Raw genomic sequence first — 21,470 nt, forward strand, 5'->3', positions numbered from 1 at the left:
AGGGAGAGATTCACATTAACGACAAGAGTCTGGACCAATAGCACAACGTGTTGAGAACGCACCCCTGACGCGACTGGGAGCTTTTGGATTTCAACCAATGAACAAGCACGTTACATTTACGAACAGGCTTTCCTTACTCCGTTGTAAATACGAATGACAGAGGCGTTCATATTAATGACATTGCACAATCAATAGGAAACCTGACTCGACTTTGCATTTCAGGTAAGTGAGCTTTTGAGTGATGAGACTATTGATGAACAGTATACAACGATATCCCCTTCTTACTTCCAATACATTTATTTTCTAAGCAATACTAATGTTAGCTGATACTCGTTATAATGCTAATGCTAACATGCGTTATCATTACCCATCAAACACATTTGGTCTTAAAAATGTATCATACGCGTAGTAAATGCACAAGCATGAAACAAGGTAGTCACGCAATCGTGTTTCCCCTGTCAGCTGTCGTCATTTTTTTTCGCTATTCACCCCTTGTAACGATTAGCTAGCTTTCCAGATGTTAATGGCTTGCATGTGTTGTAAGTACATTACTAGTTGTGTACACTCCTTGTGGTTTTGTTTATTACATTATGAAGTTACTGCCAAAATAGGCTCCGGCTGAACAAGTTTGTTTTTTATGCTACCTGCAGGCTGATGGTGTCACATTAATGTGTTTCCTCGTACCAACCAGCGTCCTGCCAGCGCAGAGAGGAATACTGCCTTGTTCCACAGGTAGCTTGTGGCCAATGCCACAGGCTCTACCTGCCCAGGGAAGTGGACTATCATTCAGACGAAAGATCTGGCTAATCGGCCCGGACAAAAATCGTTTGGCCTGCATAGTGAGTGGCTGTACGTCAGCCTGCAGAGAAATTGGTCATGTCAGACTTAAACAAAGAGCTGGTGGATTTAGTGTGGGGGAGACCAACAAGCGGGGCAGTTTCAGCCTCCATCTTCCGCAGATGGACACAAGGTATGATGTTGATTGTTGATGAAGTGCATTTTGTGTTCGTTTGTACCTCACCACCTTCTCAGAAACTGAAGTGTACACAACACAGTTTTAAGTGAAATTGTTTTACATTATATTGTAGTACATAAACTAATTGTCGTATGTTTGTTAAATATATCATGTGATCGTATAAAAACAGCATTTCTTCTGTCGTCATTTTTTTTACATGCACATTGTGGGTTTGTCCGACTCCAAAAACTATAATTACTTAGTAAGTAATACCACCGAACTACGCATTTGTTTTATCTCAATCACAGGGTTTGTGTTCAGTGAGAATGAGCACACAGCACTGGAGCAGTTTGAAGGGGGGCCATGTGCTGTAATTGTACCTGTACAGGTATGATCCTTTTTAAACCCTTTGACATAATGTGTGCACTTCCTAAAATATGAAGTCGGGTGACTATGAGGTCATAGAAAACAGTGCTCATCAAGCAAATTGCAGTTGACATTTGTGTTCTCCTTGCAGGCTTTCCTTTTAAAGACTATTCTCTTTAATCGAGAGACTTCAAACTGGAGACACATGACAGGTACATCAAACCAAGATCTATTGCTATTCATGCTGCTTATTAAATTATGCGTAAATATGTGTGCTTTTAGAGGAGGAGCAGAAAACTATCCTGTGCTCAGCGCTGAGTGAAATCCTGGAGTCGGCCTGTTCCAGCACCTCCACAGGGTTCTGCCTTGTGTCATGGGCCAAGGGACAGAGCCCACAAAGCCACGCACATACGAAAGCACAGACCCAGTCGCAAGCACAGGACATGCCAGTGCCAGAGAGCAGCCAACCCCTCGAGGGACAGCAACCCAGTAAGTCTTAACGGTTGTTGTCTTACAATGCTGTGATTTTGAATAGTGACACTCAAACAGTGATGCTCACTGTGTCAAAAGAATCTTACTTTGAATGGCTGTCATTGAATATCATCTGTTGCTGTTTAATGCTCTAAAACCATAGTACAGTGCATACAAAAAGTTTGCACACTCTTTTGTTCAAATGCCCAGTTTTTTTTTTTACAAAAAAGAACTGAGACAAAGATAAATCTTAAACTTTTCCCACAATGACTTGTGGGTTTCAATTAATTTTTTTAAGTAAATGTTTTGTCTTTGTCAAGAAGCGCAGTAAAAATAAGTGTGCACACATTACCTAATCACATCATAAAAATGATGTAAAATGTGAGTCCACACACACCTGGCAGTTTTCAAAGTGCCTCTGATTAACCCCAAATAAATTCTGGCTGTTGTAGTGGACTTTTCCTCCAAATTTATTTCCAAAAGACGCGTTTTTGTCCGCAGGACGTCGCTTCCGCCGCAACTTGGCCGCACGTGGTGTCCAAATTCACATTAAGGCTGTCCAAATTTGCCACGCTTTATGGAGTCCACGGATGAGGGAGGAGCCTTTGAAGGCGTCGAAGGACCCAGCCTACGAATCGTCTTTCTAGAATTTGGAAACCTCATGAGGTCGAGTTGCGCCGAAAGTGATGTCATGCGGCCTTCGGACGCCGCCTCCTGTGAATTGAGACACAGCCTTTGTATTCTGGCAGAAGACTGAAGATTGTGTTTGAACAGCCACATCACACTTACAAGAGTGTTGTGCAAACACATTTTCCTAATTAATTTTATTTTCTCTCTTTAACTCATTCAGTGCCAGCCAATTCTGGACCAAGTCAGCATGACTTAGATTTGCTCTTGATTTTACTGCTTGGTGCTTTCTACCGCCTTTATTACTGTTTATTGTGTATGTTAAATCGCTCCATGTACAGCACTTTGTATGCAGCGATGGCTGTTTGAAAGTGCTCTATAAATACTGTTGACTTGACTTGACTTGAAGTCTGAAAAGACGTTTAAAAACATCTTTGGGAGTGAATGAGTTAAAAGATTTTTTTTTCAGTTGAGCTTTACAGGGCATTTTATATTTCATAAAAACTTGGCATTCGAGCAGAGTTGTGTAGACTTTTTGTATCCACTGCATGTCTGTTTTCTTGTACTTAGCTGCTTTGGCTGCTGAGGACCTTGGCTTTGAGCGATTTCACAGTGTTCTTCAGTAAGTGAGACTTTGTCTTCCTCTCCCAAATAATTTTTGCATCTTAAAAGAGACTTATTTCTTTTCACAAATCGAAGCAGTTCTCATGTGTCTTCCTAAAAATTCAGTGATATTCTTTGGTCAGAATACCCCATGGATAATGAATGAAAGCAGAATGAAACATCTTTTACCGTACTTATATGAATCGGCTTCTTTTGCCTTACCATGATGACCAGGCGCTGAGTTATTTTACTTTTGTGAGAAAAGTAATTCGGGGGACCCCAGCAAAAAATTACTTTGCATCATTTCATGCATAAGCAATATGCACCATATGCACTTTTTTAATACATCCTCACTTGACACAGATGCACTTACTCATTTAGTAATAGGGAGTTTCTTGGAGGAATGAGTACACCCATTTGTATTGTAAAAGTAAATAAGAATATGTATCACATTGAAATAACCGCTTGCCTCACATTTTTCAGAAAAAGTGCTTCCATGGATTGACTGATTCATTGACGAGTACTTCCCTTTATCATTCTTGCACACCCACACACAAATGCACTTCAACCTCGATGATTGCAAAGCTGTTTGCCACAGCAGTATTGACCTTAAATCACAGGGCATGCTGCCTGCGCAGTCCACAGTCAACAACAGACACTGCATGCCAATGAAGAAGTTTTTTTTTTTTAATATGTATCATCTGTTTTAAAGTAGTTTCATGGAAGGAAACACAACATATTCTTGGCGTTTAATGGATTTCAATCATGTTCCCCCTCCTGCAGGAAACGGGTTGTCATGTCTGTGTCAGATCTCCAGGCCGAAGTGCTTTCCCTCTTCCACACCTGGAGGGGGTGCTGTGGCGTTTTGCTTTTCCTCTACTCCGTCATCCTCACCAAGGTATGTTTATGAAACCAAAAGAGGCAAGAATGTAGACACTTGATGGATAATATAAAGAATGGAAGTCAAACTAAATGTCTCCACAGGGCATTGAGAACATTAGAAATGAGATCCAGGACACGATGGAACCCCTTATAGACCCAGTGCATGGCCATGGAAGGTATGGGAACACATTTTTCACACTTTGGCATTAAAAGAAAAGAAAAAAAAGATGCGCGATCGCGTGGCCATATCTGTTTATATTTTTATCATAACCGTGATTCTTTATTCATATCGTCCTTGTCCATTTTGCAGTCAGAGTCTGGTGAACCTCCTTATAACGGGCCATGCGGTCTCCAATGTCTGGGATGGAGATCGAGAGTGTTCTGGAATGAGTAAGCAAATATTTGATGCAGTTTTAGAAAGCATTACAACAAATATACGATGCAATCATTATTAATTTTCCAAGACGCACAATCATGCAACACAATTCAAACACAACAAAATAGTATTACTCCCACATCCCCGTATTTTCTTTGGTAATCTTATCCACCAGAGGGCAATAGTTTCAAGCTGATGTTGACGCTCTGCAATTCAGTTTTTTTTGTAATCGCTCTTTTTCTCTCCTTCTGCTTCTTCATGTTCAGAGCTACATGGTATTCATAAGCAAGCGTCAGTCGGCTTCCTCACGCTCATGGAGTCACTACACTACTGTAAGGTACAGTTACTGTAAACACACTGCCAAAACAAAATACACACTTCTGAATTGAATTGAGTGAGCTTAAAACACTGTTGACATCACTATGAATACAAATAAACACAACGACTGTACATTGTTACATGTTTACAGTACAGTTTGCTGTAACTGTTTAGAAAACACTTGGACGGCTCCAGTGTGAAAATACGTTTGTAAACATCTGCGGAAAACCACTACATAAACAGATTGCGTAACATTGTTCAAGATATTTTGTTAGCTGTGACAGCAAACTAACTTAGGTTATTTGCTATTGCCAACATAATCACCAAAAAAGAAATGATAATAAGATAATAAGATGATAACACGGTGATCCCAGACTGAATCAAAATAAGTTTCAAGAGGCTATCGTGTCAAGTTATTCAGATGCTCTTTAAAAATAATTTTAAAAAAGAAGGAAGAAGAAAACAAAAAGCTTTGGTGAGTCACTGTTGTTGCAGAGTTACACTCACCTGACCTCTGTTCAGGCAGGTTGGGTTCAGTTCCCACTCAGTGATGGCGTTTGAGTGCAAAAAGTATGAACTACTGTATGTCTCTATACAGTGTTTGCCCTGTGACTACAAGTACTGTAGATGTAGTCTGCCTTTCTCCCAGAGTCACCTGGATTAGGCTCCGGCTCCCCGTGGCTCCAGACAGGATGAAGCGGTATGGAAAATGGATGGATGTAAAAAGGCTATATTAATGAAATAGGGCCAGCACCCATCCCACCCATAACCTTTGTTTGAAATTGACATTTTGTACATCGGGTCAGAGAAATAATCAATTCCTGTGGTGTCTCAGTTACCGCACCTCCAACTCGAAATATATGGAATAAGAATTCAAATCAATATTCATTCTAAACACGTACTCTCTTCTGGTTTATTTCAGGTGGGGGCTTTCTTGAAATCGCCCAAGTTCCCTATTTGGATCATTGGCAGTGAAACTCACCTTTCTGTGTTTTTCACAAAGGTAAGTTCAATACACTGGTCCATAATTGTCTAAACACGTGTGACGCAGTGTTTAATAAAAGCCAGATTCCTCGACAGGTTAATAAAACCAAAATGTGGAACCCACTTTCGAGATTTAATAAAGGGAGGTCAGATATCAGTGAGAGGGAGGAAAAAAATGTGTGTAAGAGACATAGTCATATATGGCCAGTGCTGTTTCTTGGCTTTCCACCTCTGTTTTTTTCCCTTCTGAAAAGAAGTGTGGACCTACCCCAACAGCTGTAACAATTGCCTTTGTATGTAGAAATACATTCTCAACACGGCGCAAACATGCAACCGTGGCAAACATGTGAATGTCTCATCCTCATGCCTGGCGCCCATAAAAGCGTGAGTGATTGATTTAATAATTACTTGTGGCCGTACTGACCACAAAAGCATTCTCCTCTGAAGTGATTTTAATTTCAGACATGCAGGGATAAATCCGCAGTCTTTAGCGAAGCTCATACAAGACTTCGGGAGGCACTGGTTGTCAATGGCAGTCAAATAAACTCTTGTCTTCCAAAATGACGGACAGGCGGCGTATCTTTGCTTAGCTGTGAGAGGAAGGATTGGAACAACAGAAAGGAAGGAATTTCATTTTAGTGATTCAAAACTTGGAAAGACACTCAGTTGAGTTTGTTTGAATGAGATGGACCAGCGCTCGTATTTGTTTGGAGTGAGGTTTGCAGTCCATTTGTGGGAAGGGGATCATGGTCAGTGGATGAGAAGAATTATTAATAACAGTGGGTGAAGACTTCAGAAAGGCCACACAAATACCTCTGAAGTAGCAACATTTGATTTTTGCAGGTTAATGAGCCACTTCATTTCATTCTTAAGACCGGCAAATCATTGTTAGTGTATCCAGTGGATGATGTTTCTCGAAAATAATCCGAATGGCCGGCTGTATGCCTTTTCCATGCACACATACAGTAAGTTTGTGATGACTGTCACACGACATCATCACACACATTCTCCTGACAGGCGACAAGACAAATACTCTGGTTTCTATGTTCCTACAAGTTTTGATCGGTCCCACATGTGACAAGGAATTGAGGAAGTCGAAGCAAAAATTGTAATCGTACACTCTATTCAATGGCCTGATTACAATTAATGTATCGTTTATGACTCCCAACTCCCATTGCACGCGTGCTGATTGACCGTGAGCCGTCACAAATGAAAGCGGATGTGCAGCCCACATGTCATCCGCTCCACCTGAAGTTCGAACACTTAATCCTTTGCCCCCCTCGTGGGTAGTGCGGCAAAGGGCTTCATGATTGATCCATCGGTACCGTAATGGTTCATCGAGATTACTTTTGCGCAGCTTGCAGTAGATCAGTTCCCGCTCAGTGTGCTCTTCACATTACCCTGTGATTGAAGGGCAGTGATCAGACCAAGATGTTGCGAGCCCGAGCTCAGTTGAGAGGCTCCAGCGCTTGCTGTCATCCTAAACACGACAAGCGGTATAGGAGCTGGATGGCTGAATAGATAGATCGATGTTCCTTGAATTCCTTAACGGGTTAGTTGTGAAATGATCCTTCCCCATAACTGACATGTAAATGCACACAGTGCTACCTCGCCTGGTATGGAATGCCCTCATCCATACTGAGGTCCCCCGTGTTGTTTCGACTTCAATGACAGGACCAGGTGGCCTCAGATTTCATCTTGTGCAAATTTACTGTTTGTGTGTGTGTGTGTGTGCGTGCATAAGGGCAATCCAGCATTCACACCTCTCTCATTCCCTGGGCATGTAACATAAGATATTGTCGTGTTTTGTGTATTTATTTACCTTGCTGAATGACTTGGACCAAATTCTCTTTGCTCTTGTGGGGAGGAAAAAAGTACCAGTCATACAAAACGATTCCAGGCGATCGTCTTCATAACAGCGCCAGTCCCGTAATCCGCTGCTGATTAAAAGCTCAGATACATGCGTCCAAGTCGCGCGAATCATGTGCGGGCTCACTGATGACCAGCCGTCATTATGCGTGTTTCCCGATTGCCTCAGCTCTCCGCTGGTGTTAGTGACATATTCACAAACATATACAGTCACACTCTTCACTGAGTGCAGGGAACCTAATCCTGATTAGCGTTTGTGTGTGCATGTGTGTGTGGATCAAGTGGATGGCTTCCCGTGAGCGAAAGTGATTCCAATAATTCCCATCTGGATCTATTTGTACTGAAGCTGAATATATGCACATGCATGTTTTCTGACGTCCTGTCGATGTTCTGCCACCATGAACGTACTCAACCTCCGTGTGCCTAAAACCGCTCTGCTTGACAGTAAATCTGCTTTCGGCCTTCATTTGAAGTGTACTGCGATTTCCCAGCCATTGTGATACAAAATCCGTACTACCTGCTAATGTAGCTTTTAGTCCCAATATCGAGACATCCTAACAAAAGCAGAACATCCGATCTCTGCTTCTGATGTGTCAGTCGCTCCTTCTGTCTGCCATTGGGGACCGGTGTGTATTCCCCGGAGTTGTCACCAGTGTGTGACTATGGCTTTTTAGACCATCAGCCTAATAGCATTCATGTTTTTTTGTTTTTTTTTTAAATCGAATCCACCACCACAAAGGCCATTCCACCATCTCTGTACCCATACCTACGGTTCGTGTGTGCGTGTGTGCTTGCGAGAAATGTTTGCTAGCTCGTAACCGGATCTGTTTTTGAGATGCCAGGAAAAAAGAAAGAAGCTGAAGAGGATGGATGAGACAGCTTTTACATTTGATATATTGTGTTTCTCTCTCAAAGGATTCACGTTGCCCTTAGTTTGATCACCTTCTCGCGAAAAATTACAAGTCGCTGTAGATGTCACTTGTCCGAGTTAAATACTTCCACAAACCTCTTCAATATATCGGTCTCGAATGGGAACTGAAGAGGAAGGAAGAGATTGGGTCAGGAGGATATTCTTCAAGGAACAGCGTAGTGGTCACTCAGGAAAAGCATGTGTCTCTTTCTCATCGACTTTTACCCTCTTCGATGAGTGATGAGTATCGCCGTCTTTCTTCCCGAGGGAGTTACTGGTGTATATGGCTATGTACAGTAGTCGTGTCCTGGGTCGTGATTTAGTAGCAGAGAGAGGAGCCTCACCAGCACTCTGCGTCCTGAGATTACTCTTGTGACTATCCATACACACTACAAATTTTCTTCAAGGATTGCCGCAAGACAGAGAAAACATATGTGCAGAGTGCAAACAGAGTTGATGTCAAGTTCTTTCCCCTGTGTTGGCAGGAACCGCAAAAGGTTATTAAAGCCATGTCATCAGAAACAGACCATGTGCATGTGAACTGACCGGGTAGAGCGCTCTGTGTTTCACCGCATTAAGTAACAATGCCTCATGAAGGGGCTGAATAGTTTGGTTTTGTTCTCACCATTGCACTAAAAAAAAAATTAAATAAATTGCATTCAAATCTAATGATGTAAATGTTCAATAATACAATAAATCTAACCAGACACTAATTGTCTGGATTTACAGGAGTTGATTTGACATTCATTTGGGATCTCGCTTTGACGGAAAACTCATCCGCGGAGGGTAACCTTTTCAGTGGATCAACCCTGCGGTTATACATGTGATTTTTTTTTGGTTTTCTTTTTCTTTGGAGGGAGAGTTTATGCCTATGAACTTGCACAAAACGGCCATCGTGCCTGACCGCACCAAACCTCAGCCTGCCTCATGAGAGCTCAGTTATGTAAAAGGAATATCTCTGCATGTCGTTTTTTTTTCAGTTTTTGTGGCATTTTATGACACCAATACCAAAACAATATTCTGAATTGAAACGGATCGGTTCCCTTGAAAGCCTTTTGCACAATATCAGGAGGAAACTGAAGCACATTATATAATTTATTTGTATATTTTAGAAAAATTAATAAATAACATCCCTTAACTTGCATCAAATAGTAGGTGGCCCAGCATCCCTGAATATATTGTTCGACTTTGAGGTCACACTAGTGCCTCATACAATCATATCACGGCATTAAAAAGTGAAGAAACAATAGTCTCCTCTCAATATCATGTTTCAAGGAGATGCGAGATGAGCGCATTGTAGAAGCACAAAGTAGCCAAGCGGTGTACATTAGCAGTCATTAATAATCTTTGGCAGGTTCGACCAAAGGCCATTGTAGGAGGCTGAAAGGCTGTGTGTGTGCAGGCATTAGTCGTCCTTTCCCTGGTGCATTGTTCGGTTACGGGATCCATCAACATGCTGCAGAACCATTCTGTGATGTCACTTCTATTTTCACCCGTACGTGTACCCAAAAATCAACTCCAGTGAGATACGATGTCCTGAATCAAGTTAGTTGAGATGCATTCAGAACCCATCAATGGAACAGTCTATCTTGTTGTGATTTCTTTTTTTAGGAGGTCATGGCAGTTCGACGAGATCTTAGCTTTGTTGTCCTGAAACGGATCCCTTCAGACTTTCTGCTCCCTGGGCACTCAATGCCTCAGCCCATACAAAAAGCTCTTTGGGCGGACCGGAGGGAAATTACTCGCGTAGTTTCCTGCATATAAAGATAAGAGTCAAACGAGGAAAAAGGAAGCATGAGGGGACAAAGAGGAAGTAGTCCCAAATTTTCAAGTACCTTTGTGGTGCAGGTGGACTGGACTCAAGTGCACTTCTCATTCAAAAGACAAACCCCAGGTAGAGCGAGGGAGAAAATAAAATGTATGGTCTCTCGCTTTGACTTTTTGGTGCCCGTGTACACTCACATGTACCGGTAATCGAATGCGGGGTCGAAAACTTTTTTTTTTTTTTTTTTTTTTGGGGGGGGGAACCGTTTGACGTCAGCCTTGGTTTCCTAGGACATGCTTGATTTTTAGCTTGTGTTTTCTTAACTTTGTTCCTGTGTTGAGAAGCTTATTGTTGCTCGGCAAAGTGGGTCAAGCATTTCAGCCGAAACATGGGACCCTGGGGAATGGAATGTGTTCCTCAAGGCCACACACGAGCACACGTGGCCCTGTTGAGATGATGTCTTCTTTTCAGTGTCATTTGTCGAATCTCTGCATTCGCAACTGGAATATAGTTCTTCCCTTTTCTAGCAAATAAACCTTTGTGAACAGAGAATTTACAGTGTCGCACTCACGGTAACGTAATGTAATGGCATCAAGAAGCAAGACAGAAACACACACACACTCCCCGTGGAGTATGTTTGCTTCATGTTTCCCAACTCAGCAGCATCTTCCTCAGGCCTCTAATAAAAAACAGATCAAAGGCAACCGAACAGACCTGTCATCACATACACACACACACACACACACACGTCATTTTGCCCGCCATTATTTTACCTCGGGAGAACGTTATGAGAACTCGTGAACCCTGTAATGTCACCTACGGTACAGCCATGATAGTACTTTTTTTTTTTCCCCCTGATGATGACCACGTGTTCGGTGTTTCTTTTTTGTGGTAGGCAATGTCCCGGAAGACACGACACCGTAGATGAACTTGGTTTTATGCTCATTGCACCTCTTGGGTCTTGCAAAGACGCAAATTGTCTTTACTGATGAGGTTTACAGTTTATCAACCCAGTGCGTGTGACAAGAGCTACATTCCAGTGTTCAACCGGTGACTTTTCGAACAATAAAAATGACTTTTCTTACGATGATCAGTCACCTTTTATATTCCTTGTGGGACAGACACTTTTAGGTAATGACAAATCTACCAGCAGATTTATGAAGCCGCTAATGTTAACAAATCAGGGCAGGCTATAGTATGTGTGACAGATCACCGTGTCGACTGGTCTGTTTTCTTTATAAGTGAAGCCAAAGCAGCTGGGAGTCATCTCTGCTCAGTCTTCCTCCCGAGTGAACACTGAGCACTACAATAAGTGGACAGGGAAACCTCAGCAGCTTGCCTGGATCAAGTTTTAATAAAGGCCAAGTATAAATGAGATGACCAGGCCTCATTTGCCCTGCAACAACGTTGTGTGTTTGTGTAGTGTTTGTCATTAGAAATACACGACTTGGCAATTACGGAGGCGCCAAGTAAATGTCTGCATTTCTAACTGAGACTATATGTGACTGTTCTTTTAATTAACATTCTTTAACTACACTTATCTGAATGATTATTCAAGCTACTTGATATTTTGATTTTCTTGCCCTGTTGCCTTGTTTCTCATGTCAACATTGGATCGTATTGTGGACATAAAAAAGTGATTACAGCTTTGTTAAAATACATTTTTTAGAAGGCAAGGCAGCTATATTTATGTAGCGCGTTTCATCCGCACAATGAGATTCAGACATTTCAAGGCAAAATGCACATTTTAAAGACAAACGAATTGAAGACATTTTTAAAACGAAATGATTTAAAACCTGTATTCCAAACTGATGGGAGAAAGTTTGCAAAGGTACCAAATGTAGATTTCTCATCAGGGTTCGTTTAAGGTTGCAAATGTTCGCCAGATGTTGGCTAACAGATTTAACGGTTTGGGGTTTTTTTCTTATTGCCTGAACATGTTAAAAATGTACTTGTGCCCCTCACCCCAACACACACACACAAAGTGTCAGTGACCATGAAAACTGTTGGTGAATGTCTTCTTGCAACTTTGAAACCACAAATGAAAAATCTATATCCGCTACCCTTGCAAACACTAGCCAATGTTCGCCTTTCAGTGGGATACAAGCTTAAGACAATTAAAAGCAAAGTCGAGAATGAGAAAAAAAATTGTTGACTGAAATGAATACATTGCCAACATTTAAACACATTAACAGAAGACTTTAAAAGCACTTAAAGGTACGTTGAAATAAAATAGGTTTGTAAAATTACGGAAAGACCATTCTGCGAAATTAATTTTTAAAATTATCAATTATCAAGTATCAGGGCGGCGAGAAGCAAAGTTGATGTTGTTGGGGGTTTTTTTGTGTGTTTTTTTTGTTGTTTTTTAACCGGATTTAAAGCATATACACTCAGGGCTGACGTCTGTTAGCAGCATATTCCATTTATGTACAGCATAACAGGTAAATGCTGCTTCACCTTGTTTGCTTTGAACTCTGGGCTCCACTAATTAACCTGCAGACCTCACAGCACTACTGGATTTACTCAATCAGCATAGCTTTAATGTATTCAGGACACAAACCATTCAGTGATATATATTAGTAGCAGAATTGTATCTATTCTAAAGCATAAGTGAATCCAAACTTTTCAGTAAAATATGAATTAATGTGTAATTTAAATTAGGTGTATTTAAAATATTAGGGGTTTATGCTTTACGGACGAAATTGTGTTTTTGTCTGTCAACGTGGTGCACCTTTGCCCATGCTTTGAAAACCTCATTGTCTTATGAATTTTATTGAGAGAGTTATTTTTTGGTTCAGTGTCATGTTGGAAACTAAACATTCTTAAGGCTTTCGGCCAAAACTGACCGGTATTTAAAACTATTCATTCCTTCCTCCCAAGTGATTTATTGTGTACTCATTTTTTCCGTCAGAAAAAAAACAACCAACAGTCATGTGTTCTTTCTCGACATCTGATATCCATGTTTGGAAACATCAGAAAGCAGGAGTTTAAGGCAGGATTTGAGCGCTCTGCATTGAATATCTCTAAAAGAAACCTATCAAAATGAATGACTTTCCAAAAATGACAGTTCGCTATTTGCTTCCTGCTAATCTTATCGGGGTGAAATTCACCAACAAACATAGTGCAGAGTTTCTCATGAATCATGTTTATGTGTAGGACTTGATTACCTGATTGTGTGTTTGCAGTAAAAACAAGTCGGCAGACTTTATCAGAAAATCACTTAATAGCCTGGCAGACTCCAGTGATTACGCTGGCCCCTTGCACAGCCGTAGACACACACACATGCTCATGCTGCGTGACCAGTGCGCTGCTCACACGCACATGTACACACAAACACACACGCACACACACACACACAGCTGTTGCTACAGGTTGCTGGTTCACCAGACACTCAACATCCATTTTATTTATCTGCTTGCTTGGCTTAAATCTGAGCCAGCTACACGTCAAACATTCTTCTTGTTATGTAGTCTTTCATTTCATTGTTGTTTTTTCCTCAATGTTGTTTTTCTCAATATCTAATATGACAGTATCTTTGTCTTCTTGCCTATAGGAGCTGACCCTGGTTGGTCCAGAGTGTCCCTCAGAGCAGGCAAGGAGGGTCTTCCAGTCATTTGATCCTGAAGGTAATCAATTCTTGCGACGTATTTATTACATGACATCGCTCTCGGTGTGAGGAGACACGGTATAATTGACGCGAGTCAAGTATAACCGCCCTCCCCTTTGCTTCTTCCGGCTTCGGCTTTTCCAATATTTTTCCTCAACCAACAACCAGAATGACTTTTCTCTCATCTCCACTGTTGTTGTTTACAGTATGTCGGTGAGCTCAGCTCCTCTTACAGCTGAGTCAACCATCTCGCTCTTTTCCTCCTTGTCGCTTCCAGGTTACTGGGGGAAAGTACAAATAGTGTGATGCAATAGTAATAACACACAGAATGGGTTTGGGAAGAGTGTTTCCTGTGTAAGACAGTAGTGCGCAACCACCGGTCTGCAGGCCTTTGGTAAAAGGTTGGGGTGATGTAAGACGCGTCTGGAACCCAAAAATATACAGTATGTGTGTTTATTAGCAGATTGGGGTGAGGGGGGGGGGGGCTGAAGTTTTGCTTTCTGCTTTAGAGATGAGGAAAACAGGGTGAGATACAATACCAATGAATGTCCACAAACCTCAGATTAATTGCCATAGTGTACATGACAATATGCACAACACTGCAAAATTCCCGGGCAGCCACATCTTTGTTCTAATAATCAATATCGTAAATTGGAGGACAGTCATAATTGACAGGATTGCACAAACAAAAAGAAGTATGCTTGAACTTTGTATCACGGTTGTATCAAGTCACATTTTCAGCCGCCAATTCTGTGTTGACGCTATATTCCTGCCAGTCACAGCAGCCCAGTTTGCCTGAAACGTAGTGCAGCATTTTGCCCTTTTTTCTATCTCTCTCTCTCTTTTGAAATCTTGCCAAGAGTGGGGGCAAGGGGCTGCTGAGTCCTGAAGGCTCAAAGGCGTGGTCTACTGCAGATGCCAGGACGTTTCCTTCAGCCCTGTCATGTTCTTATGGGGTCCCTCACATTTGCTATGATCTAAACAATGTCTGACATGTTTTTCACATTCTGTCAAGCCTTTCTACGATGAAAGCGTGCCCGACCATGATGTCATTTCCATCCCGTTTTCTCCTCGGTCATAATTTACTTGCCATGGCATAAGTATAAATTTGACAATATGCATCTTACAATATATTCAGTCAATGCTGTCTCCCCCCCCCCCCCCCCCCCGCCCCCATCTGCTTGAACACAGACTGTACAATTTTATGGTTACAGATACCGATCGCATCTTCTCACTCACCTCCACCTAGGATCTGTGTCAGATTTAGATGGTCACCAATTCCACACATGCAAGAGGATGTACTCTGCGTAATCGCATACATTATATATGCAGAGCCGCACATCCTTAGCCATGCTTCAGCACACTTGAGTGCTGCGTTAATGTGCTGTAAATCTGCCCAAGTCAGCGCGGCTCCCACATGTTGTGGTGGTGGGGGGGGATATTACCCCTCCAATAGATATGAGGACGCAGCCACCCACTGTCTGTGTCGGTTGCTTGACTAATACTCTTTGCGCCGACCCCTCTGGGTTGTTTGAGAGAAACAGTCGGAGCAAACGGGGCATGCATTTAAACAAGAGCCCACGTTGGCTCGCATGTTCGTGTTTGAGTGAGTCACATTCCAAATTCAGACCGGCGCGCCTTCAAAAGCACATGTTAGCGTTTAAAGCGTCTCCTCACAGGTAAAGTGATCATCATGTCGATGGAATGTAGGTCAGAGAGAAAGGGCAAGGTGTATATGTGCGTGCTTGTTTTGACTCGCATCACAAGTTAATTCTCATCTGGTGCGTATGTGTGCGGTATGGGTGAAGGTCTCCCCCCCCCCTTTTTTTTTTTAAGCGACAATTGTGTTCTGGTCTGACTTGTTCATCCATCTCTCTTTGCGTGTCTCCCTCCAGATAACGGCTTCATCCCAGATTCTCTACTACAGGAAGTGATGAAAGCCCTTGACCTTGTCTCAGAGCCAGAATAGTAAGTGCTTGCATGTCTTGAGGCTGCTCGTTGCGGCAGCTTGTCTGTGTGGCACCTGTAGCTCTTCTAAAGTTGCCACTCCAAAGTCACGGCCAGGCCGGGGTCACCGGCCCAGCTCACGTTTCACTACCAGGCTTCTATAAAGTACCGTTAGACTGGACTCACTGTGAAAGCGCAAGACTTAAAAAATAAAAATAAATTGTCCGAATCCGAGGCTAAGAGGGAGAACATTAATGACAGGAAGAAAGCCTGTTAGAGAGAGGAAACTCTTAATAGCATCGCTTCAAACAGGAGTACGTTTTCCATCGAGGAGTGTTAAGCCCTGCACTGGGAGGACGGGTATAGTCGAGTGCTTGGACAACTGATGTGCTCTGCAGAGCCCCAGATGGCCAACACATCACAACATAACAGAGCACACCATGGGGGGTACTCGTTTCTCTCCGCTTGCCACACACAACACAAGTGTAGCAGCCCCAAATCCACCATATTGAATAAAAGTCAGCGAGATGGTGGCGCCGGTCTAGAAACAAAACACTTGGTACTTTTATTGCCAGAAGAACGAGGACATGCAGTTGTTTTCATACGCCTCACAGTGTCTGTATTGGTTTATTATTTCCTGCGATGGTTACTTCCTGGCCACTTGTAGTCTGTGTTCATGTCTTTGTGTTTAATCGTGTCTCATCAGTCTCCAAAGCGCATGTGTTCCTGTTTTGGGGCTTGGCTTCATTTTGGTCAGTTTGTACAGCGTGTTCCTGAAAATGAAAATCAGCATGTATTGTATTGTATTGTAAAATCAACCTTTTAATGCGCTAGCTCATTTTGACTTGGTTTAAGATACCAAATATGGTTTCTTGCCTTACTAAGGGCTCTATTAAACTGAGGGTGAATTCAAATCATCATTATGGATTCCACCTTTTTTGCAGTTGCAAAGTGGAATTTATTCTTGAGTCTCTGTGGTAAATATGATTCTCCGGCTGTTATTTAGGCATTTCTTGTGCTAAATGCTAAAGCTAGGCGCATACTGCATATTAAGCCTGTTTCAAGCCCTCGCGTTTGTCGAATCAATTTTTGTACAATGGAAACTTGAAGTGTCATAAATTAGGCATGCACAACAGTGATATCAATACCGTCAACACTCGTCTATCACAGAAGAAGAATCAATATGTGAAATCTAAAAGCAAGCAAGCACACAAGTCAAAGGAATGAAATTTTGCATTTGTCTGTAGACCCGCTGTTTTAGTTCCAGTTGAATTTCTTGGCTCAATTAGACATACAAGTACTTTGCTGCTTTACATTCCCGATTCTAACTTTCGGCGTGGCACCAGACTGCGTGCCAGAGTCGAAGCTTGAGGCAGAACAGGTTTAAGACGCAACCATCTATCAACTCGAGTCGGTATTTCTGGAGGTCTTTTATCGTATTTGATTTGCAACCTCCTTTGCAGGAGATTGTTTTTTGACACACTTGGCACTGAGCAGAAGACTGGTCTTTATTTTATTTTCCACTTATGATTTGTGCCGATTTGAGTCCGCAACTTATGAGCCTGATCCTGTCTCGCATTTTCCGCCAGTTCCTCTTTATTGGGTATTGTTGCGCGCAGCAAGCATACATTTCTGATTAGTCCTTCTCCACTTGTGTGCGCCGACTTCCGCACGACAAATTAGACAGCAGAAATTAGCACTGAAATGTTAGTCTCGGGTCCACTCAATTCTCAACCCTAATTATATGTTGCAACAATGGGTCTTTTCTTTAAAATGAGGCCACAATGGTTTTATAACATAACTTTATACAAGTTTTGAATGGTCGCACTTTGCCTGTGATGTCTTTTTTTACAAGCTGCTGTACGGCAGAATGTTCTGTTTTCTCCTCTCTATTACTGACAGAAATCTGCTCATATCATCAAAACCGCGCTGGTCCTTTCAAACATGTTCTGTTGAAATGAGCGTGACTTCCTCAGACTGCCGCCAGATGAAGGCACCCAGTGTCTGCATCGAAAACCGATTGACGCATGACTCGAAGTCCTAGACCGCTTCCAGAGAAAACATCATCTGATTGTGTTCGCGCACCTTACTCAAGGCTGGATAAGACACAAAGAAAAACTGCAGCGTGCTCCACGCAGAGAATTCCATGCGTCATCGTATCACATCCAGTTCGCTTTGAAAACGAACGTGTCATGTATGTCGTTCACACTTGCATGTCGTCTACTCTCTCTTTCTGCTGCCTTAAAAGGGCAATCGAACAAAAGTCTTCTTTTTTTTTATTTGCACGGTAATAATAATAATAAGCCTGATCTAACACACAGGAATGTCGGGAAAGTGGTATTTTTAGTTGCACCACAGTCTTTGTAAAAACACGTAGGCGCTCACCAAAACATGGCTTCACTCCGAGCTGACGTGATGTTTCCCAGTATTCTTAACAAACGAGTTTTACCCCCCACCCTCTCCTTTTTACCCTCCAGTGTCAATCTGGTGAAGAATAAGCTGGACCCAGAGAACTTGGGCATTATTCTTCTGGGCCCGTTCCTCTTGGAATTCTTTCCTGATCAGGTATGTGTACAAAGGTGGACGCACAAATTCCTTCCGTCCTCATTTGTTTATGCTTAGCGCAGTTTAAAAAAAAGGAAAAAGCGATCAATTTGAGGTCACCTTCACATTAGCATCGTTATCCGTGGCCAAGTGCTGTTCTAGCTAATCAAAGGCTTTTGCGCCAAAACATTCTTGCGGTGTCTCGTGTGAACTCTATGCGTGTTCACAATCACATGACGCAGCTCACCGAAGAGTTTAGAGAGAGTGGTTAAGCCTTCTATTTTTTTATGAGGCAGAGATAGAGGGAACTGTGTTAAAGTGATCAGGGCTTTAGGGACCCACCAGAGGAGCAACGCAGAGCTGCAAAGAAATTATGCCGCCATTAGCCAAGTGGACACACACACATGCAGACACACGTGGGATTGGGTCAAGGGTTTGGATTTCATACGGAGACATACAAATATGAGAAACTGGACGCGCGCTCAGACAACACACCCTATTAGCATCCTGCACCTTTAAGCCAAAGTCAGCACAAGTGTCATGGTCTTCGTGGTTTTGGCTGTTGGGTGGTAATCGGAGTTGCACTTCGCTTTAACGCATTCAAAACACACTTGAATGTAACAGGCAGGACTGCCAGGATTTGTAGTCAAAAAATGTTCCACTTCTGCGTCTTAACCTCCAGTTCTACCATTACGTTTTGGCCAGAGAGTCTCGCCAGCATGTTCTTCACTCTGTTTCCTGACTTGTGTTCCAGGATTCAGGAATCCCGGACTCGTTTCCCGTTTACCACTACAATGGACTCAAACAGTCCAACCACAACGAGAGGGTAAGACGGTGATGTGGCCTTCTTATATGTCCGTCTCTACCTACGTTGCATCTCTGTATTCCCTGTCAATCATTCATGCGCACAGAGACACACACACAAACACCGTTGGTGGTATCCTGCCCCTTCCAGGATAAACAGTAGCCATTGTGATCCTACTAGCTTGTTCAGTCAGCCAAAAAAAACCTCCAAGGGTTTGCCTCCCGTTCCTCATAGTCATTAGGACAGAGAGGTGAGTGTCAACAGCACGGCTGTGACAAATGCTCACCGACAGACAAGTTGAGGATGACAGATGGCTGTCAGCATGTGTAGCGCTTGTCTGTGGCTGCAGACTAGCCTGGTAGGCAATAATATCACTTTCTGCAGCTGTCAGCTCAGATGGGCCTTTGTTTTTTTTTTTTGTTTTTGTTTTTTTTTACTCTCCCATACACCGACCTGAAGTTGTAGGACGTGCACCACAAGTAGACAGAAACATGTGCATATATGCAGGCCAAGGCGCCTCTAAGATTGCAGTGGCAATTACATTTCCATAGATTCAAACGATTATGACAACAAAGTATTTTTTTTTTAAAGTATTATTGCCACCCGTGCAGCTGGTACAATTGTGTGTGTCTGCACATGTGGGTGTGTCTACTCTAAAATAGCATCAACACTTCGCATTTCAACCCAAACCACTTTAGGTGAAGTGCCTAGATTGAGATTGATGGCGCCGCTGTCCGTCGCTGGGGTCAGGAAAAAAATTTAATCATGCGATATTGTTTCCCACTGGGACTAGAGTTGTGTTTTTGTGTGTGCTGCACCAAGGTCACAGTTTTATTTGGAACATATCATTTGTTTGCATTATGCAAGCGAGGTACATGTATCGATTTATAAAATGTGAGAGACAGTACACCATGAGGAAAAACTCGGCATGTGTGTGCTTATTCTGCTTGTGTGGTGGACTTGAGATTATTAAAACAGCACATCACTCACATACCCATATCACCACCGCCAATCAACGATGCCGGTATTAGTATAGTTGCCAACACTTTATGTCTATAGTCTCATTCTTAAAAAGGCCCTAATACTATGACACTGATACCACTTTACCAATTTGACAGATACCTTTGAGGTAGCGAGACGAGGAAAATTCCAGGCATGTATTGACGAAACAGCTTTGACAACACTGCAAATGCATCTTATAGTCTGCAACAAAAAAAAAGAAAAGCAGACACCTCGTAAGTTATGGCAGAAGGAGTTTCTCTAGCTCCAATTATCGCTTAACTCTCTGGTGGAGTCAGATGCGCTTATGTCATAGTTAAAAGTGAATTGAAATTAAATTTAGACTTGTCTAGGTACCATAAAAGCCCGTTAAAAAAACGTACTCACTGTCTCAGTCCATGTATTAGATTGCGTGAGTAAATCTGGACTGACATATGTGCTTCAGGTAGAGTACGTGGAAGGGACCGCATTGGTGCTCGGGTTTGAAGACCCCATGGTACGGACCGATGACACTCCAGTGAAGCGCTGCCTCCAGACCAAGTGGCCCTACATCGAGCTGCTGTGGACCACCGAGCGCTCGCCGTCACTCAACTAGTCTGGTTTGTATGTACAACGGACCACTACTGCCTCCATCTCTCTCACTCACACACACGCAGCTCTGCTTAAGGGAGTTTATAGAGACTGGGACCACAACCACATACACGCAAACATTATGAATGAGAACTTTACAAATGCACCCAAAAAACTCCTGCAACTGTGTACGCCTGAGATAAAAAAAATTTCAGTCAAGATTCAACGCACCTTTAAATGATGCTACTGTCTGTTCAGCACGGCTTGCCATTTGTCACACAAGATGTTTATCATGTTAAAGTGTAGTGTGTCACACAAAGTCACACGCCGGAGCGCATATTCTAAGAGTTGTTCCGACAACTCAACGACTGTTTGAAGGAACGACCAAAGCCTTCCCACGTGAGAACACGCAGATGTTCACTCTCACTGCTAAACGTTTACAATGTTAGGACCAACGGAGGCACTCAAGCAACTGTGGAGGCTTCTTCAATGGCTTCAAGAACATGTACGACAATGTACCTCATGCACCACATTGAAACGTTGTATTTATTAACACGCTCACAGTTCAGATTGTGGAATAAACACTTTATTTGGCATCTTCCGCTTGTTGTTTAAATGTGTAGTCATCCCCGACCCAACATCAGGAAACATCACGTTTCCAGGCCCATCTGCATCCCTTCACCGCTAACTCGCGGCACATGTTTGCACTCTGCAGAGGCTCACAAGTCATTTTTCACTACATCTGCAGGATGGTGAGTTAAATGTCTGATAAAAATGGCGGAAGATGATGTGTTCTCACTTCGTACACTAAAATGAATATTTGTCTTGTGCAAACCCACTTAGGTACTCAGGTTCACATAGATGTCTCTGTG

The 21,470-nt window shown here is 42.5% G+C and overlaps 3 protein-coding genes across 8 annotated transcripts in view; 1 reads left to right on the plus strand and 2 right to left on the minus strand.

Moving 5' to 3' along the window:
• gra (granulito) overlaps positions 1–21,470 on the minus strand; it is a 229,659-nt gene that overhangs the window by 71,369 nt on the left and 136,820 nt on the right. The gene's annotated exons all lie outside the window — the stretch shown is intronic.
• Positions 1–21,470, minus strand: part of stmn2a (stathmin 2a) — a 198,229-nt gene that overhangs the window by 50,185 nt on the left and 126,574 nt on the right. The window lies entirely within an intron of this gene.
• mindy3 (MINDY lysine 48 deubiquitinase 3) lies at positions 56–21,199 on the plus strand. Of its 2 annotated transcripts, XM_052066102.1 has the most exons (16): positions 56–222; positions 651–970; positions 1,264–1,343; positions 1,473–1,533; positions 1,604–1,810; positions 2,990–3,041; positions 3,806–3,920; positions 4,007–4,080; positions 4,215–4,294; positions 4,547–4,617; positions 5,521–5,601; positions 13,680–13,752; positions 15,629–15,701; positions 18,158–18,245; positions 18,979–19,050; positions 20,474–21,199. In XM_052066102.1, exons 2-16 carry the CDS (start codon positions 877–879, stop codon positions 20,621–20,623), a joined length of 1,371 nt encoding a protein of 456 aa, XP_051922062.1. In that variant the 5' UTR covers positions 56–222; positions 651–876; the 3' UTR covers positions 20,624–21,199. The 2 variants fall into 2 exon arrangements, with proteins under 2 accessions (XP_051922062.1, XP_051922063.1); XM_052066103.1 differs by lacking the exon at positions 2,990–3,041 and having other exon boundaries at positions 3,832–3,920.

Source organism: Hippocampus zosterae, chromosome 5 (assembly GCF_025434085.1).
Source record: "Hippocampus zosterae strain Florida chromosome 5, ASM2543408v3, whole genome shotgun sequence".
NCBI classification, from domain to species: domain Eukaryota; kingdom Metazoa; phylum Chordata; class Actinopteri; order Syngnathiformes; family Syngnathidae; genus Hippocampus; species Hippocampus zosterae.